General features: G+C 44.9%; 1 protein-coding gene across 1 annotated transcript in view; it reads right to left on the minus strand.

Annotated features, from left to right (window-relative positions):
• Window positions 1-25,541, minus strand: part of SH3RF3 (SH3 domain containing ring finger 3) — a 376,001-nt gene that overhangs the window by 127,374 nt on the left and 223,086 nt on the right. The window contains exon 3 of the mRNA XM_050753008.1: window positions 8,819-8,914. Within this exon, the coding sequence (XP_050608965.1) occupies window positions 8,819-8,914 (96 nt within the window). The remainder of the gene's footprint in view (window positions 1-8,818; window positions 8,915-25,541) is intronic.

Here is a 25,541-nt window from a genome sequence, read left to right on the forward strand (position 1 = left end):
GCTGCAAGCTTCCCAGCTTAGACCCGTTTAGAGATGGTCAGTGGGGCATTCCTCATGTTTCATGAGCTCTGTAAAACACTGAACCACAACCCAACAACACTGCACAGGTGCACAGGGTAGCACCTGGGCTCCACACTGTGCTAGGACCTAGAAGGGAAACAATTGTGCGTTACAGGTCTGGCCTCAAAGGGGCTTAGGGAGACAAAACAAACACAGCAACAAGACTCCCAGCAGCTATGGAATAGCTATGGAATGTGAGATATTCTAAGATGTTAATTTCACAAAAAGCTCAAAAAGACTTAAGAAGAGAGAAATCAGGGCAAGCTGGTACCTAGGCACCCACCTATTTTTGCTGGAGATAAACAAAGCCAAACTACAATTAACAGCCATGTATGTGTGGATCACATCTTGGGGGTCAGATAACAGCAAGAAAATGTACAGACCCCAACCATGAATGCAAGTGGAGTCTCCCTCTTATGTAGTCTTGTCTCATTTCTTTACACTCTTTTACTTCTTTATGTCGTTAATCCGATTGAAGGGTAAGGGGAACCAGTGGGTTGCTGGTAAAGGCAAGACCACTGCTTATTCTCCCTGATAGGTCTAAGGATTTGCCTCCTGGACCACTCTGTTCAGACACAGACACAACATCACCCTCCAGCAGACACCCAACTTGGTGCTTGCCTAGTCCCTGCCTTCTGGTCCCCGCCTCTGGCTTTCCTGCCCAGTGTTCTTGGCAGTGACTGGGCTTCACCTGCGGGAGGTCTTTACAAAGTATTCCTGGAGGCACAGTCCACACTGACACAGAAATGCAAGCAGGACTGGCATCCACACTAAGGCTGGGGGATCCCTTCCACAGGCTGTCGCTGCTGCAGGAGCTTGTAAAAACAGAGGATGACAAAAAGCAAGAAAAATAAAATGAAACTTCAAACAAAATTGCACCTTCCCCAACCTTCTTCGGAAGACATTCCTGAGTATTTTTCCTTCATACTTTCACATCCCTTCTGATGTGACATCATCAGGGTGTCCTGACTGTTAGAAGCAGCGGCCACATCTGTCAGAAGAAGTGTAGGGAACACCAGCAGTGAGAAAACATGCAAGGGGCTCGCCTGCAGAGTGGGACCATGGGATGGGCTTTGGAGCTTGGCTGTAACCCATCTCCAGGTAAACAACGACTTCAAAGGCATTTGCCAGTTCCTCATCTTAGGAAAAGTCCTGGATTATTACTTTCGCACTGAAACTGGGGAGATTCAGCCCTGGGGAACCTCTGACCCTTATTTCAAAATTCCTAAAGCATCACTGGCTAACATCTGCTTAGCCAAGATGAAATGATGGGAATCATTTTTACCCTCCTGCTCCAGACACTGAAACAAATCTATGAAACAAGACTTGCAGACATGGGACAGCAGAACGCACAGGACAGCAATCGCCAAGAGTGGAGGAGCCCATGACATGGGCTCTGTTACTGTCTCTGGGTTCTCCAGCCTCTCCCTGCATTGAGAAGACAGAGTTCTGGGTCTGGGGAGCCACAGTGGCTACAGGATGCAGGCTAGAGTTCTGGAGAGGAGGGAGCGGCAGAGAGAGACAGTCCTGGAGATCTGTAGAAAGTCCCCCGGAGTCTTCAGCTGACAGCTGATCAGGGCATTCATTTGAGGGAACTATCCAGCACTGGGGAAAGAACCGCCCATGAGGAAAAGGCAGAGCAATCTCTGGGCTCATATAAAGCCAGGAATAGTTTTCATTCCCAGCTTCCAGAGTGGAAGCCTCATAAATCACGGGGCATGGAGTAGAGAAGGTTATAGCCTCAGAAGTAGAGAAATTAGCCCCATATGAAAGGCTTTCCTGGCCCTGCCTAACAAAGCCTCAAAGCGAGCCTCAAAAGCACCAAACTGAATCTAAGCAACTCAACAAAAAACAAAGCTCAAGAACATTTGTAGGAATGCCAGGATGTCCAGTACACCAAACAGTAAAATTCACAAAGTCAGTAACCAGCTGAAAATTACCAGGCATGCAAAGAACCAGGAGGGTGCCTCAGAAGCATCACACAGCTCCATAAGCCTACGCGGCCTCCAGTTCACAGGCAAGACCAAGAGTCGGAGGCGTTCCAATCCCATCTCAGGTGGGGATGCATAAGGTCAACTGGGAGCTGAGAACTAGAGCCCCCATCCCTCCATCCCTCTCCCACTGCCTGTGTGGTTCTTGGCATGCTGGGTTTCTCTTTGAGAAGCTGAGGGGGTCTTTGAAACGAGTGGGGAAGGCAGAGACCAGGACAGTGAATATGAGCCAGCTCCCTGACCCAGAGTGCAAGCTGGTGGGTGAACCCACCCAGACCACAGGATCAGATAGGTCTGGAGGCGCTGAGGAGGAGAGAGGAGACTCAGTTCAGCACCTGAAATACTTCCCTTGCGGCTCTCATTAGAAGTCACATCCTTCCTCTCTTTCTCTCTGAACACATCCCGCCTGGCCCAGGCAAGGGCTGAAAACCTTCAAGACCAAGGTGAAATGGCAAATCCAACCACGGCAGAGCTGCTCACTACTTTGAGGTGGTGCAGAACGCAGAGTGTGCACAATTAACAACAATGCCAGAGCTATCCGCTCCCAATGAGAGCTGTCGTGCCTTTGAGTCATCACCACACGTCTCAACAGCATACTTAAGAGGCAGAGGTTCAAAATAATAGCCTCTCTTTGTAAAAGATAAAGTGACAAGGAGGCACCTGTGCTACAGGAGCAGGAGGAACTGAGCTTGATGTTGCTGCATCCACCGAGGCTTAGAACCCAGTGGTCTGATGATGCATGCTATCATCATTGTGCTGAAGATAAGCACTCTCAAATGGGAAACGGCCATCAGCGGGAACTCCTGCTGTTTTTCTGGGTATTATATTATTTCGCTAAATAAGGATTTTCATTTTGGCTGCCATTATTTTTTCCAGGATCTATAAATAGCATTCCATCCACAATTTTCTCGAACACCACACCATGTTCATTCAACACCCAACTAAGGCACAAGCATGCTGACATCAGACCAAGGCGTGGGTCTGGCGTCACAGAATCTGAACCTTCTGCCCCCTGCAGCTCTGCTTCTTCCCCAGATCCCGGGGTTATCTTACCACAGCCACTGCTGCCATGGCCTTTATCTGGGTTAGCAGACACTGGGACGACCAGGAGGCTCATCATCATCAGCTGGGCCCCACCGCCACCTCTCATCTGTGCCCCATTGCTCACCACGTGCTCCAGCATCTCCCGACATAGACCAACTCCCTGCTGGTCCACAGAGGTCCAACACCCTCAGGCTTCACACTTCTTATTAGCCAAGTGGAGAGGAGTATGCACCCATCACATGCTCCTGAAAATCTGCTCAAATAGAAGCAGACAATCAATGGAAAATGCCAAGAATAAACAGTTACAGCTCTAATCAAATTCTAGACCTTCCCCCGGGGAAAGGCACCTACTTTTTCATCCTAAGCCAAATCCAAAGGCCGTAAAATAGCCGGGACACTGAGCGGTTCTCTGTTCCTTCCGGAGCAGACCTGTCTGGGATGTGTGCCGGCTGCTGGGACAGGTGCTCCGCACCCACCCTGTGTCTGTCCTCACGTTGCAGACTCGGGTCTGTCTAGGCACAGGATGGTCACTGTTCACCACGGAAACTTGGAGGAACATAGGAAGGGGTCCCTCCTCCCCCGTTTACTGTCAGAGATGCCGAGATGCTGGCTGTCTCTAAGGATCCTTGGGATGCCACCATGTGCGTGTGTGGGGTGGGGGCATGAAGGTCTATCTAGGTGACCACTCACACATACACCAGCAACGCTTGGAGCAGCCAATTTCTGAATATCGTATTCAGGATAAATAAAGCACTACTTCTGGGGGGTCTTTTTCAGTTGGTTCCTTGAGATCCGGGTCTCCCCATTACTCTACCTGGACAACTGATGTTGTCAACGTGGAGGCAGAGCTTGACACTTGTGTCTGCTGCCTTTCATCATTTTTTGAACTACCTTTGGATCAGGATTCTGGCCCCATGGGGAGGTTTTCCCTGCAGACACGAGTCACTGGTGTATTTGCTAACATGCCTTCTAAGTCTCCACGCAAGCCGCCCACCCAGGCTCTGTGTGAGCAGCCAGAGGCAGCCTATGTCCCGCCCCCAAGTCTCTCCAACCCAAGCTGATTTCTGACAACGCTCCTTAACGACAGCTTCCAAGAGGGCTGCCTCTCCTAAGCGTCCACACCCTGGACCTGTGTCCTGGTTTTGTTGACATTATCCAGCTGCAAACCTCACTCAGGCAGGAAACTGCCCTGCCTTCAAACCCATTCAGCTACATCAGGCCAAATGTGTTCAGTGCTCAGGAATGACACGGAGATCTTCAACCAATACAGGAATGGACTGAGGAGCAGCTTTCACTCCACAAACATTTATACCACCACCACCACCGGCACACAACAGTGCTCTCCGCCTGCCCCGGCCAGCCCGGCCTATGTGTTCTTATCTTCTCTACGCCTCATGGCTAGCCCAAGACGTCTGCCACTGCCCTTGTTTGAGGGGGGAAACTGAGGCTCAGGAGGTTAAGGGGCTGACCACAGGCCATGCCCCCAATGTGCAGGTGATGTAGGACAAGCTGGGCCTAGTCAGGTCTGCTCTGAAGCCTACATCACCCTGAACTGCTCATGGTCCTGTCATCAGGGCCTATGAGGAATGGGCCCTGTTCTCAGGGAACAGCCGAGGGCTGGGCTGAGGCCTGACCCCAGGCAGGTCGGCTTGGACCCTGTGCAAAAAGAGAGGGGGGCTGTAAGGGTACTCAGCCCCGGCACTCATGCTACAGAGAGGGCAGAACTCTGGACGACAGAGTCCCTCGCCTGCCATCCTCCTGCGAGTTCACCCCACTCTGGCCCACTGGGGAGGAGGAATTCCTTGGGTTGGCTCATCCTCACTCCCCTTAGAACAAGCGCCTTCTGAAATTCTGAAAAACCTCAAGGACTAAAGACCCAGAAGAAAGGCCCTGTGGAGTGTCTGGATTTAATTCTTGTCCCCATCCGCTGGACTAGAGTTCCAGAGGGTGAGAGGCCCGGCCCGCTCCTCTCTGTGCCCGAGTGGACACCGGGGCAGGGTCAGCCTAGGCTCCTGGCAAGGGGTGCTGCCCAGCTGGCATCTGATGAACAAGTGTCAGGGAGATGTGTCCTGGATCATGGCGTGGGGACGGCCACAGGAGAGTTTCTCACATCCTTTTGCAAAACAATGGGAGAAAAAGGACAAGAAGGCAGGTTCCAGGGCATGGGACGGTGGCTGCAGCCGTGGGCAGAAGAGCTGGGCAGGGAGTGAGGCATCTCTGGTGAGCACAGCACAAATGGGGTCAGTGCCCAGGGGCAGCAGGCCCAGTTCATGGGTGAATGAATGCCGGTGGCAGGTGGGCGCCAGGGGATGTGGAGACAGGATTATTTCTACAGAACAGCAGAGGGAAATGTAGGTATGTCCAGGGTGGGGTCCACCTCCTCCAAAAGCAGCCGCAGCAGTGCAAGGCCAGGCTGGCTCCAGGCCAGGTGTGTGCCCTTCAGCTCACAGTGCCACTGGCAGGTCCAGGCGGAGACACAGCCACGGAGGGAGAGCACTGTGCAGGGCACACTCACATTTACTTTGTAAGATCCACCGTGGGCTTAGCATCATGGCCTGCACCGCGCTGACGGCAGGCTGAGGCCAGGTGAGGCCAGGCGAGGTGGGAGTCCCTCGGTGAAGCCCACAGGGCAGCTGTGTGCTGGGCAGAACCCTGCCGGGTGCCCGCGGATCCCAGCTGGAGCGGCTGTGGAGGGGACCTTGGTGCAATCCAAGCTTAGTGAGCATGAAAGAAGATACCCTCTAGTGTGAGGCGACGGGTCTGCTGCATTCCTTCATGCACCAGGGGACAAGCATCACTGGGACGGTGCCAGCTGCCTGCGCAGTAGCCCAGAACAGAGGCTCCAGGCTCCCTCCTGGCAGGTGGGTCTGACTCTCTCAGGAACCCTGTCAAACCCCCAAGCTCCCACCTCAAATGCCTGTGCGCCCTCCCAGAGGGAAGCAGTTTGGGCCGAACCAGGACTTTCCGATCCATCAGGATCCATGCGGTGTGTGGGGTGCATGCAGTAACTACAAAATGAAAAGTCCCAGGAAACAGCTGTTCAGGCTGGTCTTCAGTGGCTGCTGAGAGCCCCAGGGCCTGTGTCAGAGCCGAGGCCGCCAGGTTATGGGTGTGTGACGTGGGGCCAGCACTGCATGGGCAGCCATCTCAGGAAGGGCAGGAGGGGCAGTGGGGCCCCTGCCCACGGATGCTCAGGGAGAGGTCTGCGTCTCTGATCCTCAAGGACAGTCCAGGGCTTCCTATCCAGGTGGGTGGAACGGGCTGTGCTCAAGAGTGGAGGCAGAAGCTGTGAGTGGGTGCGGGCACAGGTGGGGCTGTGGAGCCCTCCTCACGGCCCTGAGGGAGGAGGGCTTTAAGGTGGCTTTCAGACCCACAGGCAGTCATGCCTCAGGCAGGCACAGATGCAACTGACTCCTCCGTTTGTCTCTGAGTGTGCCTGTGGAACCAGGAAGAGATGACAGCCTGCTGGACTGAGTCTCAGGCCTGAACCCGCTTGTGGACTCCCAGTGGCGCCTGACAGCTTCTTCCAGAGGAGGGGCTGAGGGGCCCAACGCAGGCTTCAGCCACCTCTGCTGCTGTCAGCTGCCTTGGCAAGATCTTACCTGCCCTGTAAGATTTGCTGTTAGCTTTTGAAATTGCAGTTAGAAGTGCACAAACCTTAACGGGACACCATTTCACAGCTGCATAATCTGTGCAGCCGTCCCGAGATCGGGACATGAAACCCTTCTGCAGCCCAGAACCTCCTTACCTCTTCCGGTCAGAATCCCCAAGGTCACCACTGCTCTGACTTCTGTCACAACAGAGGAGCTCTGCCTGCTTTTGAACCTCCTGAAAAACCCATACGGCATATACTTTTATGTCTAACTTCTTTCAAAAATTTGTCTTGGAGATTTGTTTATGCCCTTAAATGCTCTTTCATTCACACCCACGGTGGGCTAGCATTGCATTGTATGGATATACTGCATTTTCCTCAGCCATCCCACTGTTGATGGACACTTGAGTGGTGTGCTGTTTGGGGCCATCGTAATGAAGTTTCTGTGAACATTCATGTATATGATGGGCATCCCAGTAAGATTTTGCCTGGAGAAAATTCGCCAGATAAAAAATGCCCAAGAACTCAAATTTCTGACTTCTGGACAGCACTGTAAGTGGTATTCAGGCATTACGTTCTTTGGTCTTAAGCACCAGGACAGAAAAGCTGAAGCAAATGTGCAAATACATGGAAACTCACAAAGTGTTGAGGGCAGATGTGAATCTTACAGGACAGTGTGTGTGTGTGAATCATCTGCCATGGCTGTGGGAGGGCCTCAGATGGCTTGGGCAGCACATTCAAACTAAATGTGCAAGAACTACTGGTCCCGAATATTTGGGGAAGAGGGTAAGAAATGAGAGAGACAAGGCTGCAAAATAGACTACGGCCTAACTGCAAAGGGCTTTGAATGCCACCCTAAAGCACTTGGACTTTATCCTGCAGGCAACGGGGAATTGACAGATGTTTTAAACGAACATCTTTAAGTATCTGCACACTGCTTGGTAGGTATGGCAAAGTTGGCCGTGTCACCTGTGGGCTTTCGGTGCCAACTCTGAAGCCCTTAAGTGTGTTAGGCAGGGGGGACACATGGAGCCCAGCACTGAGCTGAGTAAACTGCAGTTCATCAGCCAGAGACAGTGGAGAGGCAGGAGATGGTGTGAGGGCAGGAGAGCGAAGGGCCGGCTGAGTCTAGGGCCAAGAAGCCTACGGTCCAACCCTGGTTCTGCCACTCCTCGGCTGTAGGACCTTGAGAATGCTACATAAACTTCCTGCACCTCTGCTCATCTGTAAAGCAGGGCCATTCACAGTTTTCACATGCCATTGTCGCTGAGAAGGTTAAATGACCTAGTACTTACAAGTGTCTGGCACACAACAAGCACTCAGGAAGCATCCACTGAAGCCCCTCTTATGGGATGACACTGGTGGTTACAGGAATGAAAGCATGCGGTCAGCTCACCAATGTGCACGTGTGGCCTTGCACTGACAAATGGCAGGCATACACGCCATAGGCAAATACTCCTACACACACACACACACACAGACCGACGCTAGCAGGTGTTTTAAAGACACATGTGCTAAGATGCTCCCCGCGCAGCAGCTACTCTAAACATACTCACTAGAAACCTGGTGCTTTAGTTACAGAAAAGGGAAAAGAAATTAGTAGGTCTGGAATTAGCCTCAAAGCACCTTTGCTGTGGTGCCTCTTAGGCAGGGAAGTTACCCAATAACCCAAAGTCCAAGGAGGACTTTGCAGACGGCCAGCAACGGTTCCTTCCAATCCGTGTGCAGTGGGAAGGGAAAATGCTCCCTTGGGACAGGTTCTTCCCCTCTGGAGCTCATGAGAAAAGAGCAGCTGCACTTGTGGGGGTTTCAGAAACATGGGTGCCAGGCGCATGGGTCCCTTGAGAAAACGGGGAAGGCGCACAAGGGGGCCCTGCTGTCACTGCCCACATGGTGAGACGATTTGCAGCCGGTCCTGGGACAGACCACTGAAAACTGGCCAAGGCAGTGCTCACAGCACCGACCCCGTGAGGTGAATCGAAGCCCACACCCAGCAGCTCTCTGGCTACAGGCTATTGTGGAGGATCCTCTTTCTCTCTCAGAAAACGGGTTTCAACGTCAGGTGACCCCACTGTAGTGAAACAAGGGTGGGCAAGAAGGAGCCAAACGCAGGGGGGCGGCACAGTCTTACCTCCACGTACAGGAGCGGGAAGATCCCGACCTTGTCTCCCAGCATGCCTTCCGCCCAGTTCTCATCCACTCTCCTGAGCACCGTCAGAATCTCGTCCTGCAGTTCCGGGTCCAACGTGGACACAAGCACATGGACATACACACAATGCGAAAGGAAACAAGACACTGGTTAGTACTGTGGAGGCTCGGAAGAGATTCTGAGGAATGTGTCCAAGAAGAGTGCATCATCCATGCAGGTATCTGACATCTTCACCCAGCAGCACCCTCTCTTTCTTTCTTTTTTTTTTGGAGGGAGGGGCGGAGTCTCGCTCTGCTACCCAGGCTGGAGTGCACTGGCACAATCTCAGCTCACTGAAGCCTCCGCCTCCCGGGTTCAAGCAATTCTCCTGTCTCAGCCTCCCGATTAGCTGGGATTACAGGCATGTGCCACCAAACCCAGCTAATTTTTGTATTTTTTGGTGGAAACGGTGTTTCGCCATGTTGCCCAGGCTGATTTTGAACTCCTGAGCTCAGGCAATCTGCCCGCCTTGGCCTCCCAAAGTGCTGGGATTACAGGTGTGAGCCATTGCACCCGGCCAGAACCCTCTCTTTCTGACACTACTGATAATAGCTGCAAAAAGCCCCAAATGGGAAAGCCTGGCAATGTACCATACAGTTAGGACTTTAAAATGGAACTTCTATTATTTATTTAATGAAAAAAAAATATTTGGAATAAAAATAAATTCAGCTAAACAGAAAAGGCTTTAAGATTCTGGCTCCATCCAAGAACAAAAAAAAACCCCAATCCAACTACATTTATTTAGAGTCGTGGGCACATAAAGCTTTCAATAACCCTCTTAAATTCTTTGGAATATTAAACAATACCAAGTACAAATGCACAAAGTGGAAACAGATGGAAGGAGAAAGGAAGAGGCAGGGAGCAAGGAGGAAAGGCAGGCTTTCCGGGGAGTTGAGACTGGGAGATGGGAAGTCATCGAGGAAGGAAATACTCAGGACACTGTCACAGGTGCCAGGAGACACAGAGACAAAGGGCAGGGCAGTGTGGGAAGGAGGGAGGGAGGGAGAGGAAAAGGACAGAGGAGAGATGGGGACTCACAGGGGGATGTGACCAGAGAGGAGCCCTGGGGGAGGGAGATAACAGCTGCAGCAAGTGTCATGAGAGACAGACGGGCAGGTGTGGTGGCTCACGCCTGTAATCACAGCACTTTGGGAGGCCACGGACATGGTGGCTCACGCCTGTAATCACAGCACTTTGGGAGGCCAAGGTGGGTGGATCACCTGAGATCAGCAGTTTGAGACCAGCCTGACCAATATGGTGAAACTCAGTCTCTACTAAAAACACAAAAATTAGCCGGGCATGGTGGTGCGCGCCTATAGTCCCAGCTACTTGCGAGGCTGAGGCAGGAGAATCTCTTGAACCCCGGAGGCAAAGGTTGCAGTGAGCCAAGATCGCACCTTTGCACTCCAGCCAGGGTGACAGAGCGAGACTCCATCTTAAAAAAAAAAAAAAAAAAAAAAAAAAAAGAGAAAGAGAGAGAGACCACCACAGCAATGGCCTGGGCAAGATGGGTGTCACTCCAAGAGCCTTTGGTAAACCTCTGTTCCCTCCTCCAGAACCATCCTTCCTTCGGCAGCCAGGTGCATCATGGAACGTCCCAAGGCCTGTCAGCTACACTGCCCCCGTTATTTGTTCTCTGCTAGACCAGCTGGCCCATGTGTGACTTTAACAGGCTAAGGAGGAGATGGCCAAGAGTGGCCTCATGGAGAAGCCCATCAGAGCTGAGTGTGCCACCTGCCTTTTCAAGGAGCCTCTAATGCTCTAATGCAAAGCAGCAATTCGGGACTTACAGGCCTCTTTTGGGGTCAGAGGAAGAGATGTTTTAGGCTGGTGGGGTCCATGAAATCATCAGAGAAAACTGCTTCACCGGGAGCCGAGGGGGCCATAGGGTTTGGTGTCCATTCGAGGTGAGGCAGCATTGATCTAACAGAGCTGGACAGCCCATCTGGGATCACACAGAAAGAGGGCAGGCCTGGCTCTGTGCTGGGAAGCTCCTCCCACGCCTCTTCCAAACCGCTCTCTCCCAGGAGAACAAGTAGAGCATGGGGGCCACCAGAGGCAGTCACCGCCTTCACTTTCCCCATCCTCTCCCCCAAACCCCAGCTTCAAAAACACCCAAACCAAAAAGATTTATGGCTTTACAATGCCACTTTTTCCAACTGACATTATAGGCCAGAAAACGTAAAAAGCATTCTAAGAGCATCATATCACTTCACATGGCCCAAAAGTCAGCCTCACGTCTGGGGGCATTTAGCAGAGCATCCCTCCAGCAACGCTCAGCTGTGAGTGTGGGGGCGCTTTTCTTTGTTTTCTTTTCTTTTTTTGTTTTTTTTTTGTTTTTTAGATGGAGTCTCGCTCTGTCGCCAGACTGGAGTGCAATGGCCCAATCTCGGCTCACTGCAACCTCCGCCTCCTGAGTTCAAGCGATCCCCGTCTCAGCCTCCCGAGTAGCTGGGACTACAGGTGTGCACCAACACGCCCGGCTAATTTTTTTTTTTTTTTTTTTGTATTATAGTAGAGACGGGGTTTCACCATGTTGGCCAGGATGGTCTCGATCTCCTGACCTCATGATCTGCCCACCTCGGCCTCCCAAAGTGCTGGGATTATAGGCGTGAGCCACCGCGCCCGGCAGAGTGTGGCGGGGGGGCTTTTCTAATCACCACGAGGGCACTAGAATGGAGCCCTGGCTTGGGGGAGGCACCCACAGAATGCTCCAGAACTCTTGTGACTGACCTGCCTCTCAAGTTCACCACCAGCAGAGGCCCAAGACATGATTGGCCCAGCTCAGATCAGCCTAAGAGCCTGAGGCTTCGCTGATCACATAAAGGGAGAGGTAACCAAAGGCTTCCCACATGTCAGAGCAGTCAGAACAGCAAAATATCATGAGATAGAAATTTAATTTTATAGAAGTTAAAAACAAAAAGAAGAAAATACCAGATTAATTTTGTTTCTTTCTTTCTTTTTTTTTTTTTTTTTTAAAAAGAAAATACCATGCTATCCACACTGGTATCTAACACTGGTCTAGAAATTAGAGCCAAATAAATAGAAAAATAAGACAAGAAGTATACATATTAGAAAGAAGGGTATATAATTCGACCTAGAAAAATACAGAAGCAAGTGAATATTAGAATAAGAATTTAAGAAAGGCTGCCAATTTTAGGATAAATACATAAAAACCATTGACTTTTTCATATACCGGTAATAATCAGTTAGAAAATGTGACTAAAATTGGCTAATCATTAAAAAAATACAATTAGTTCTCTAATCCACTGTATATGCCAAAATTCATTCCATAAGATTTAAACTTGAATGTCCAAGAAGAAAATATGAATAGATGTGTAATCTTGAACGGGGGAATGTATTTCAAGGTATGATAACAAAGATTTGGCTATAGCAAAACTAAATACTTGATGTTAAAAATAGCAGAAACAAAGCAAAAAGGCAAATAAACTAGAAAAGTACTTGCAGGATACATGAGAGACAAAGGCTTAACGTCTTTACTATATAAAGACTTTAAAAAACAGTGGAAAGGCAGACAAATACCTCAGGAGAAAAACAGGCCAAGGCCAAAAATCAGGGAACTCTTGAAAAAAGAAAAACAAATTTCCATTCAACATATTTTAAAATGGCATACCTGGCCATTAATCAAAGAAACACAGTTTTAAACAGGAAGAGTCCCCTTTTGTTCCTTTTGCCTGTCAAATTAGCAATGAGAAACATAAAGCCAACTCACAGTGTTGGCCAGTATGCACGGAACAGGCATTTTCCCATTTTTGGTGGGGATATAAATGTAGGGCAGGCACTTTGGTGATTCCTATCAAATATCAAAGCCTTGGAAGCCTGTGCAACCTCTGAGCTAACAATACCACTTCTAGGAACTGTATTCTAAGAAAAATCAAGTGTGCAGAAAGATTTGTCACTGAAGACATTCATTAGAGTGTTTGTTAAACTAGAGAAAAACTAAAGACAAATGCAAAGCAAAAAGGGACGGGTTAAATAAATTACAGTATTGTGCATTTGATGGAATACACTCAGTCATTAAAAATGATATAGGAGAGAAATAATGGAAATTAAAAGAGAAATGTTAATATTAAATTCAAAAAACAGGCCAGGCACGGTGGCTCATGCCTGTAATCCCAGTACTTCGGGAGGCCGAGGTGGGTGGATCACCTGAGGTCAGGAGTTCAAGATCAGCCTGGCCAATATGGTGAAACCCCGTTTCTACTAAAAATACAAAAATTAGCCAGGCATGGTGCCACGTGCCTGTAGTCCCAGCTACTTGGGAGGCTGAGACAGGAGAATTGCTTGAATCCGGGAGGCAGAGGTTGCAGTGAGCTGAGATTTTACCACTGCACTCCAGCTTGGGTGACAAGAGCAAGACTCCATCTCAAAAAATAATAATAATAATAAAAAATAAAAAATCCAAAAAGCAGGATGGGCACAGTAGCTCAGACCTGTAATTCCAGTACTTTGGTAGGCCAGGTTAGGCAGATCACTTGGGGCCAGGAGTTCGAGATCAGTCTGGCCAACATGGCAAAACCCTGTCTCTATTAAAAAAAAAAAAAATAGCAGGGCACAGTGGCATGTGCCTGTAATCCCAGCTGCTCTAGAGGGTGAGGCATGAGAATCTCTTGAACCGGGAAACGAAGGTTGCAGTGAACCAAGATCGTGCCACTCCACTCCAGCTTGGGTGAGAGTGAGACACTGTCCCAAAAAATAAAATAAAATAAAATAAAATAAATTTTAAAAACGAATCCCAGTCCTGATCTCTGGTATTTAAGCTTACCTTCCACAAAGCAATCATTAATAAGTTTCTTTTTGTTTACTTATTTATATATTTTTGAGATGAGGTCTTGCTCTGTTGCCCAGGCTGGAGTGCAGTGGAACGATCACAGCTCACTGCAGCTTTGACCTTCCAGGCTCAAGTGATCCTCGCCACTCAGCCTCCTGAGTAGCTGGGACCACAGGCGTGTGCCACCACACACAGCTAATTTTGTTTATTATTATTTGTAGAGACAAGGTCTCACTATGCTGCTCAAGCTGGTCTCAAACTCCTGGGCTCAAGTGATCCTCCCACCTCAGCCTCCTAAAGTGCTGGGATTACAGGCATGAACCACCATGCCCAGCCAAAAAGTTTCTTGTAGAGCCTTCCAGAAGTACAGAGATATTCTCCTCAAGTACGTATATATATACATGCACAAACATACATATCTTTTAGAAAGATATAAATGGTAGCGAACTCACCACACTTTTCTGTATCTTGCCTTTTTCCACTTAATTTAGTCTAAAGGTCATTTAGTGACAGTACATACAGATCTCCCTCACTAACTACACAGTGAAATTCCATTATATGAATGTACCGTAATTTACTTAGCGGACTTAATAGTTATTTTTAAATGAAAAAAGCAAAGTAAGATACAAACCCATTTGCACGGTGTCCATAAAGTGGAATGTCATCATTAATTTTACTATTTTTGGTTAAAATATTTTAAATATATATATATATATATACACATACACTTAGAAAAAGTCTGAAAATATATATGTCAAAATTTAAAGAATGGATAATTCTAGGAGATAGAAGAGGTAGAATACTTTTATATTTATTTTTTTCTTTCCTATTTTTCAAATAATCTCAGTGAATACCAAGTATTTAACAGTTTCATAAGAGAACTGTCTTATGAGCATGCAATTTTCTTGTGCTTCTAAATGACACGTATATTTCCACTCTGAAATTTTTTTAAATGTTGAAAAACCAAATATCAAAAAAACCAAATATCAATATACTTTTCTTTTGTAAAGAAAGTTGATTTCCAGGCAATGCAACAGTGAAAGGGACGGATACCTGCGATGGCAGGATCATAGTTTACAAGTACAGTCGACAGCCGGGACCATGGATACATGCAAATTGTAAATTTCTACATTTAGGCTAAAAAAATTAAATAACATAAATGTTCCTTGATACGAAGACGAATGAAATAAAACAGTGTCTGGGGCTTTTTAGTTAAATACAACCGCCACAGTAACTGTCATTTAGTCCAGCTCCCAGTCTAGAATGTAAGAAGCTGAAAGTCACCACTCCATCTTAACAACGAGTAAAAAAGCTGAACAAACTGAAAAAGCAACTCCTCTTCTTCGATCTGTAAGAGAGAACTGAGGTCACAGGGCAAACTGCTGTCCCCCAAATTGAAGAGATCAATAGGGAAATACCAGAAATCCCCGAGCAGCAGCCTCCGTGGGAAGCAGTGCTGGGTTAGGAGAGCCTGAACTGTAAATGATGCGTGCTGGAATTTCAGTGTGGACAGCCTGACAGGTAAGAACTGCAGGGGCCCAGTCACTGGGGGGCCCCACACCTTTGTGAACTGTGCCTCAAGGAGCAGCTCCACTAAGTCTTCATAGTGAGTATCAGAGAAAAATCCACTCATGCTTCTGGCAGGGGGAGGGGAAGAGGAACCACTGTGAAACATGCCAGAGCATTCTGTGCTCAATAAGCTCCACATACAGGATAAACCAGTTAACCAGAGCCTCACCCACTGGGGTGTTGTGTGTGTGTGTGTGTGTGTGTGTTTTGAGACAGAGTCTCACGATCCTTCTGCCTCAGCCTCCTAAGTAGCTGAGATTACAAGTGTGTGCCACTACACCCAGTTCATTTTTGCATTTTTAGTAGAGACAAGGTTTCACCATGTTGGCCAGGCTGGTCTTGAGTTCCTGACCTCAAGTCATCTGCCTGCCTTGGCCTCCCAAAGTGCTGAGATTACAGGCATGAGCCACCACATCTGGCCCCCATTGGGGTTTTATGAGAGCCTTACCTACTGGGGCAAGGGAAATACCCAACTTCAGCCCACTGTAGCCATCCTGTCTCACCTACAGAGGAGTGGGTGAAACTGAGAAGCACTGGGGAAGTTCACAGGCCAGGGGCACAGCCTAGATGAAAGACTGAGACCTGATCCCAGGACTATGGAATATTTGTGGCCGCATGGCCCCCACAGCATCAAAGGCCCCCACAGCACCAAAGGCCTATTTACAGCAGTTCTGTTCACCAGTCCATCAGTCCTTCATGTCTGAAAATATCACAGGACATACTGAAAGTCAAAAAAACGCCACACTTTGAAGAGACAGAGCAAGCATCAGAACCAGATTGAGATGTGGCAACTGATGTTAGATTTGTAAGACCAGGGATACAAAACAACCATGATCCACATGCTAAGGGCTTCAATGTATGAACTAGACAGCATGTAAGAACAGATGGGCGATGTAAGCAAAGATAAAGAGCCAGAAGAGAAATGTTAGCAATCAAAAACACTGTAGCAGAAATGAAGAATGCCTTTGATGTTCTTACTAGGAGACTGGCCACAGCTGAGGAAAGACAGTCTCTGAGCTTGAGGATGTCTCAATAGAAACCTCCACCACGGAAAAGCAAACAGGAAAAAAAAAAAAAAAAAAAAAAAAAAAACCATAATGGAACATCCATGAACTGTAGGACAACTTCAAAGCAAGAATTGTGGGGCGATGATACATATGTAATAGGAATACTAGAAGGAGAAGAAAGAAAGGAACAGAAGGAATATTTGAAACAATAATAACTGAGAATTTCTCCAAATTATTCTCAGACACCAAACCACAGATGCAGGAAGCTCAGAGAACAACAAGCAGGATAGATGCCAGAAAAATGACACTGAGGTATAGCACTTTCAAACTACATAAAATAAAAGATAAAGAAAAAATCCTGAAAGAAGCCAAAGAGGAAAAAACACGTTACCTATAAAGGAGCAAAGGAAAAGAGTTACATTTGAATTTTCAAAAGAAAACGCAAGCAAGAGAGTGAAGTGAAATATTTAAGGTGTTGACAGAAGAAAAAATCTAACAACCTAGAATTCTGTACCCTGTGAAATTATCCTTCGAAAGTGAAGCATAAATAAAGATTTCTAAAACAAACAAGAATTGAGTGAATGTGTTGCCAGTAGATGTGCCTTGCAAGAAATGTTTTTAAAAAGTTCTTTGGAGGGAAGGAAAATAATATAGATCAGAAATTCAGTCTACAGAAAGAAAGGCAATGCATCAGAGAAGGAATGGCAGTAAACTTAAAACTATTATTTTTGCTATTCTTAATTGATTTAACAAATAACTATTTAAAATAAAAACAATGTATTTGATCATTTTATGCTTGTGTGTGTGTGTGTGTTACATATACTTACAATGCTCATGTACAACAGAAATGAATGACAGCAATGATACAAGGAACAGGAGAGAGAAATAAATATTATTTTGTTATTACAAGTACTCATACTGCTTGCGAAGCAGCACAGAGTTATTTGAAAGTGGGCTTGAATTCATTGCAAATGAATATTGCAGACTCCAATGCAAACATTTAAAAAAGTAAAAAAAAAGGTACAACTGATAGGCTAAAAAAAGAGAGAAAACAGAAAATTAAAAATGCTCAATAAAAACCACAAAAGACAGAAAAAGAGTGAAAGATAGGAAATGTAACAAAAAACAAGGGCAACAAATATAATAAAATAATGCAAATATGGTAGAATTTAACCTGACTCTATCACACATCACTTTGAAAATACACAAATTAAATATACAAATTAAAAATTGTAAGTTGATAAAATAAAATAAGACACAACTATATGTTGTTTAAGAAACCCACTTTAAATATACACACACAAGTAGATTAATAGCAAATGAAGAAAGAGGTAACATGCTAACACTAATCAAAATATATTCATATTAATTTCAGACAAAACAGACTTCAGAGTGAGAAAAGTTATCAGAATAAATAGGGGCATTACATAATGACAAAGGGGTCAATTCTCCAAGAAGACATAATAATCCTTACATTACATGCACCTAACAACAGTGTCAAAATACATGATGCAAAAACTGACAAAAGGAGAAGTAGTTGAATCCAATACTACAGCTGGAGACTTTAACAATCAGAAATGGACAGAGACAGCAAGCAGAAAATCAGTAAGGATATAACTGAACTTAATAGCACTTAATGGCACCATCAACCTACTGGATACAATTGACATCCACAGACTATTTCATCCAACAACAGGAGATTACACATTCTTCTCAAGCCCACAGGGAACATCCACCAAGATAGACCATATTCTGGTCCACAAAACACACCTTAACAAATTTAAACAAATAGAAATCATACAATGTCTACTCTCAGACCACAATGGCTTTAAATTAGAAATCCATAATAGAGAGCAGCTGTAAATCCCAAAATACTTGGAGATTTAACAACATACTTCCAAATAACACTTGGGTCTTAGAAAAACTCTCAAGAGAAATTTAAAAAAATATTTTGAACTGAATAAAAATGAAGATGTAATTTACCAACATTTGTGAGATGCTGCAAAAGTAGTGCTTAGAGGGAAATTTATAGCACTGAATGCACTGATTAGAAAAGAAGGAAGATCTAAAATAAATAATCTAAATCTCCACTTTAGGATACTAGGGAAAAAAAGAGCAAATTAAATAAAAAGAAGAAATAAAAGAAGAAATCAATGAAATTAAAAACAGATAAGCAATAGAGAAAAATCAATGAAACAAAAAAGATCAATAAAAATCATATGCTTCTAGCCAGCAAACTACAAAACACAGAGGACACAAATTACTAATATCAGAAATAAAAGAGGGGGCATCCCTCTATGTCCCATGGATGTTAAAAAAAAAAAAGGAATATTATGAATAATGCTATGCCCACAGATTTGATAACCCAGATTGTTGGGAGCAGGTCCCCCCAAATCTGGCCATAAACTGGCCCCAAGACTGGATATAAACAAAATCTCTGCAGCACTGTGACATGTTCATAATGGCCCTAACACCCGCACTGGAAAGTTGTCGGTTTACGGGAATGAGGGCAAGGAACATCTGGCCCACCCAGGGCGGAAAACCGCTTAAAGGCATTCCTAAGCCACAAACAATGGCACGAGCGATCCGTGCCTGAGCATGTTCCTGCTGCAGTTAACTATCCCAACCTATTCCTTTAATTTGGCCCATCCCTTCATTTCCCATAAGGGATACTTTTAGTTAATCTAATATCCATAGAAACAATGCTAATGACGGGTTTGCTGTTAAAAAATATGTAGGTAAATGTCTGATCAGAGTTCTCAGCTCTGAAGGCTGTGAGACCTCTGATTTCCCACTTCACATCTCTATATTTCTGTGTGTGTGTCTTTAAATCCTCTAGCGCTGCTGGGTTAAGGTCTCCCCGACCAAGCTGGTCTCAGCACCAGATGAAATGGAACAATTCCTTAAACGACAATCTGCTAAAATTCATACAAGAAGAAACAGATAATTCAATAGGCTTTTATCTATTAAAGAAACTGAGTAACACTTTGGGAAGCTTAGGTGGGCGGATCATTTGAAGTCAGGAGATCAAGACCAGCCTGACCAACATGGTGAAACCCCATCTCTGCTAAAAATAAAAAAAAATTAGCCAGGCATGGTGGTGCATGCCTGCAGACCCAGTGACTTGGGAGGCTGAGGCAGGAGAATCACTTGAACCAGGCAGGCAGAGGTTGCAGTGAGCTGAGATCATGGCACTGCACTCCCGCCTGGGCAACAGAGCGAGACTCTATTTTAAAAAAAGAAACTGAATAAATAACTAATAAACTTTCAAAACAGAAAGCACCAGGCCCAGAGAAGTTCACTAGTGAGTTCTACCAAACATATAAATGAAGAAATTATACCAATTCTCTACAATCTCTTTCACTTCTGAAAGAAATGAAAAGAATACTTCACAGAAAGAATACTTCCTAACTTCTATGAGATTAACGTTACCCTAATACCAAAGCAGACAAAGCCATTGCACGAAAATAAAATTACAAACCTATATATGTCATAAACATAAATGCAAATATCCTCAACAAAATATTAGAAAATTTAATCCAACAAGGTATAAGACAAATTACATACCACAGCCAAGTAGAATTTATCCCCGGTATGCAAGGCTGGCTCAACATTTTTTTTTTTTTTTGAGATGGAGTCTTGCTTTATTGCCTAGGCTGGAGTGCAGTGGCACAATCTCAGCTCACTGCAACCTCTGCCTCCTGGGTTCACGCCATTCTCCTGCCTCAGCCTCCCGAGTATCTGGGACTATAGGCGCTCGCCACTACGCTCAGCTAATTTTTTGTATTCTTTAGTAGAGACGGGGATTCACTGTATTAGCCAGGATGGTCTCGATCTCCTGACCTCGTGATCCACCCACCTCGGCCTCCCAAAGTGCTCGGATTACAGGTGTGAGCCACTGCGCCCAGCCGCTGGCTCAACATTTAAAAATCAATAAATGTAATCTATCATATCCACAGGCTAAAGAAGAAAAATCACATGCTCATATTAATAAAGAAAAAGCTTTTAACAAAATCCAATACACTTTCATAATAAAAACTCTCAGTAAACTAGAAATAGAGAGGAACTTCTTCAATTTGATAAGGAATATCTACAAATAACCTACAGTTCACCTTAATTATGAGAAGCTTAATGGTGAGAAACTTTAAACTTTCCCACTAAGATCAAGAACGAGGCAAGAATGTACTCTCTGCCCCTGCTTTTTAACATCATACTAAAAATACTTGATAATACAATAAGACAAGAAAAGGAAATAAAAAGTGTACAGATTGGAGGGGAAGAAATAAAACTGCCTTTGTTTACAGATGACATGATCATCTATTTAGAAAATCTGGAAGAACCAACTGAAGAACTTCTAGAACTAATACTTGATTATAGCAAGGTTGCAGGATACAAGGTTAATATGCAAAAGTCAATTGCTTTCCTATATACAGGCTGAGTATCTTTTATTTGAAATGCTTGAGATACAAATGTGTTTTGGACTTCAGATGTTTTCAGATTTTGGAATATTTGCATATATATAATGAGATATCTTGGGTATGGGACCCAAGTCTAAACACAAAATTCATTTGTGTTTTATATATACCTTATACACATAACCTGAAGGTAATTTTATATAACATTTTAATAATTTTGTGCATGAAACAAAGTTTGTGTACATTGAGCCTACAGAAAGCAAAGGGTGTCACCCATGTGGACCATCTGTGGTGGTTGTGGCATCAGCCTCACTTCTGACTCTGGATTTATATACTACCAATAAGCAATCACATTCTTACAATTATTCACACATACATATTTAGCAGTAAAAAAATATGACATATTAATACAGTAAAAAAATTACATGTTCAGAGTAACTAAGCAGCACAGTAGCCCCTCCAGAATACCTGTATCAGCTGTTAAACAATGCAACAACAAACAATGGCAGGCTTTCATCTCTACCTATGATGCTGTACTTTGATTAAAAGGTAAGTGTATACTTTATTTTATTTTATTTATTTATTTTTTTTGGTGCAAGGAAACATCAGAAGTGGTTAAGGGACCAGGAAGTGGGTCCTCTGTGGATGGGGAGACATTCTGCTGGATGGCTTTTAAAAATATTTTTTTCCAGAATCATCTGCCTCATCAACAATGGTCATAGAAATCTCTCCTTGCACGTGGAGAACCTGCCATTGGCATGTGTAGCTACACATGTGTCATTTTATGACCCTTGATGGTTGTGCTTGCATGGGGGAATCCGGGCATGTGTGGAAAATAAATATCACAGCTGAAGGGGCCTGGGAGGGTCTTTTTTCCCTTGAGGATGCTGAAGAAACTGTGTGTTGTGTGCCTTCATTTTGACTACAACCCATTACATAAGGTCAGGTGTGGAATATTCCACTTGCAGCATCATGTTGGTGCTCAAAAAATTTCGGATTGTGGAGCATCCTGGATTTCAAATTTCCAGATTAGTGATGCTCAACCTGTACCACGAATGGACAAATGAAATTTAAAAGTTAAAACATGATACAATTTACATTAGACACAAATGTAAACGGTATCATGAAATACTTAGGTACAAATGAAATACTTAAGTATAAATGTAACAAAACATGTGCAAGATGTATATAGGGAAAACTAAAAATCTCAGACGGAAGAAATCAAAGGAGAACTAAACAAATAGCTATTTCATGTTCATGGATTGGAAGTCTCAATATTGTCAAGATGTCAGTTCTTTTCAACTTGTTGTATAGATTTAACACAATCTCAATCAAAATACCAGCAAGTTCTTTTGTGAATATTGACAAACTGATTCTAAAGTTTATATGGAGAGGCAAGAGACCTAGAATAGCCAACAAATACTGAAGGAAAAGAACGAGGGCCAACATTACATGACTTCAAGATTGAAAATAAAGTTACAGTAATGAAGACGGTTATTGGCAATACAATAGACAACTAGATCAATGGAATGGAAGAGAGCACCCCATAAATAGACCCACATAAATACAGTCAGCTGATCTTTGACAAGGGAACAAAGACAATACAATGGAGAAAAGATAGTTTTTAAAATAAACCGTGGCAGGAAAACTAGACAACCACATGCAAAAAAATCTAGAAATAAACATTCCACCCCTCATAAAAATGAACTCAAAATAGATCACAGACCTAAATGTAAAATATAAAACTACAAAACTCCTAGACTATAATGTAGGAGAAAATCTAGATGACCTTGGGTTTGGCAATGACTTTTTGGATATACCACCAAAAGCATGATCCACAAAAGAAATAATTGGTAAGTTATACTTCATTAAAATTAGTAATTTGAACTCTGCAAAAGATATTGTCAAGATTATGAGAAGACAAGCTACAGACTGGGAGAAAATATTATCAAAAGACAACTACGATAAAGGATTATTATGTAAAATACACAAAAAACTCTTAAAGCTCAACAATAAGAAAACAGTCTGATTGAATGGTGAGTCAAAGACTTTCACCAAAGAAGACACTTCACCAAAGAAGATATACAAGTAGTAAACAGGAATGTGAAAATATGCTGCACATCATATGTCATCAGGGAAACGCAAATTAAAACTACAATGAGATACACAGTGAGATATACAGAGAGTATAGTGTGTAGTGTGTTGATGAGGATGTGGAGCAACAGGAACGCTCATTCACGGCTGGCAGAAATGCAAAATGGCACAGCAATTTTGGAACACGGTTTGGAAATTTCTTACAAAACTAGGCATGCTTTTACTATGCAAACTAGTAATCACACTCCTTGGTATTTATCCAAAGGAGCTGAAAGCTTATGTCCACACAAAAACCTGCATATGGATGTTTAGAGTGGCTTTATTAGTAATTACCCAAACATGGAAGTAACCAAGATGTCGTTTAGTAGGTGAAGGGATAAACCAACTGTGGTACATCCAGATAATGACATATTACTCAATGATAAAAAAGGAAATGAGTTATTAAGCTATGAAAAGACATGGAAGGACCTTAAATGCAAATTGCTAAGTGAAGGCAACCGTTATGAAAAGGCTATGTATTGTATGATTTCAACCGTATGACATTCTGGGAAAGGAACAAATATGAAGGCAGTACAAAGGTCAGTGGTTGCCAGGGGTGGTGGAGGAGGGAGGGATGGATAGGCAGGTCAGAGGATTTTCAGGGCAGTGAACCTACTTTGAGCCTATAACGGCAGATACATGACATTGTGCATTTGTCCACATCAGTAGGCCCTGCACCAAGAGTGATTATAGGCTTAGAGTAATAACGATGTGTCAATATAGGCTCATTGATTGTAATAAATGCACCACTCTGGTGGGTGATGTTGACAATGGGGGAGGCTGTGCATGTGGGGGCAGGGGTTTACGGGAAATCTCTGTATCTTCTGCTCAATTTTGCTGTGAACTTAAAACTGCTCTAAAAATGTAACACCTATTTTTTAAAAAACCTAAAATAGCACCATACAGCAATGAAAATGAGCAAACTACAGTGCCCTACAACAACATGGGTATAGCTCACAAATATAAAACTGAGAGAAAGCAAAGTTGGACACAAAAATAAATCCTGCATGATTCCTTGATCTGAAGTTCAAGAGCAAACACAACTCATCTGCAATGTTGGTAGACATGTGGTGAGGGTGGGCTGGTAACTGTCAGAGGCACAGGAGCCCCAGTATCCATCATTTCATCACTAGGTAAGAATATATTCTGTTTGTGACAATCATCAAGCTGCATAATTATGATTAGTGAACTTTCTGGTATGTTATATATAATTATTAAATATATATTATATATAACATAATTTAAAAAATTTTTTTTTACAGGTAACAGTCTATCCGGTATGGACAAGTAAGCATGCCTTGAATGTTGCATCCAGTGCTAGCATGTCTCTACAGGACATCTGTGCTGCAGAAGTGGACCATCGCGGGAACAGTCCAGAACCGAGTCATGGCAAGCCAGGGAAGGAGGTGGGATGGCTCAGCCTGGGAAGCGACAGTGCTGTGGGGGCCATGATCAGTCTTTAAGCTCTGACATCATTACCATGCTGAAGAACCAGGCTTATTTTCAGTCACCCAGGAGGGTGGGATTTGCACCAAGGACCCCATGTTACTGCGATGTGGGCAGGCTCCCTGTGAGGCAGGGCTGTCCAAAGATGGGTGTGCTTCACAGGCCAGGAGATGGCCATCACTCCTAGTGTTCAGCAGGGTCAGGTTGCTCCTCATCACGCCACCAATATATTCGAGCATCTCCTAAGTGCCAAGCCCTGGGAGGGGTCTTTGGCTGAGGAAGAAACTATCCTCTCCCAAGGAGGAGGAGGGGTCCTGCTGGTAAAGAGAAGGTCAGCATCTGGTATTGCGAAAGCACATGAAAACCCCACCAGGCTGTAACATGTGGCGTCTAAAACCCAAGCATGTCAAGTGTTGTGCTACTGTGAGATTAGTGAATGAGCAATGGCCCCTGCCACGGCTTCATCTGGCTAGAGAGACAAGTCCAACATAGACCTAGCTGCAGTATGGTGGCACCTGGCAGCAGGTGTCTGTTCTGGCTCAAATATCAATGGGGGAAATTCTGGTTTCTGTGGCTGTCTGGGACCTCAGGAGGGCGATGGGATCCAGAATGTCCCTATTTAGTTGGCACTCATTACGGTGTAGAGGCTGGGCTGGGAGAATACTGGGGTGCAGGGAGTCAGCCACTCCCTGTACCTAAAAATCCTTAATTAACAATGTCAAGGAAGGTTTCCCCAGCTTTGCCTCTAACCCAAACTTCCACAATAATTACACCCCCCAAAGAGGAATGGTTGAGTGCCGGGCAATGAAAACATTCACTGTAGCATGTTAGGGCTACCAGCATAAATCTGGTGTGTTCTGGAAACAATAATGATTCTCCACCCCCAATGCAGGACCAGGGAACCAATGGCAACTTTTCATGGCTAGATCACAACAGCTCTCTGATTTGTCCTCATGTTACAAAAACCTGGAGCCACTGCTTTCGGAAGGACAAGGAAGGAGGAAATACCTGCTTCACAGACTCATTAGTATATGGAGAAATATCCCTCCTCAAAACACCAAATGGGCTTTGTATATGAAGATGGCAAGACTGATCCGCATGGGCTCGACCTGAGTGTTAAGTTGCTGCTTCACAGAGGATGGTGTCCCCAGGCTCTCCACTCACTGTCTCCCAACAGATGCACACTGAATACCAGAGGCTCCCAATGTCCGAAGAGGAAAGCCACGCTGAAGGGAGCACACAGGGACAACACCTGTGTCCTTGGCCCTGATAGTACTGTGCTCTGTCACAGGTCAGGGACATTT

This window comes from Macaca thibetana, chromosome 13 (genome assembly GCF_024542745.1).
Source record: "Macaca thibetana thibetana isolate TM-01 chromosome 13, ASM2454274v1, whole genome shotgun sequence".
NCBI lineage: Eukaryota > Metazoa > Chordata > Mammalia > Primates > Cercopithecidae > Macaca > Macaca thibetana.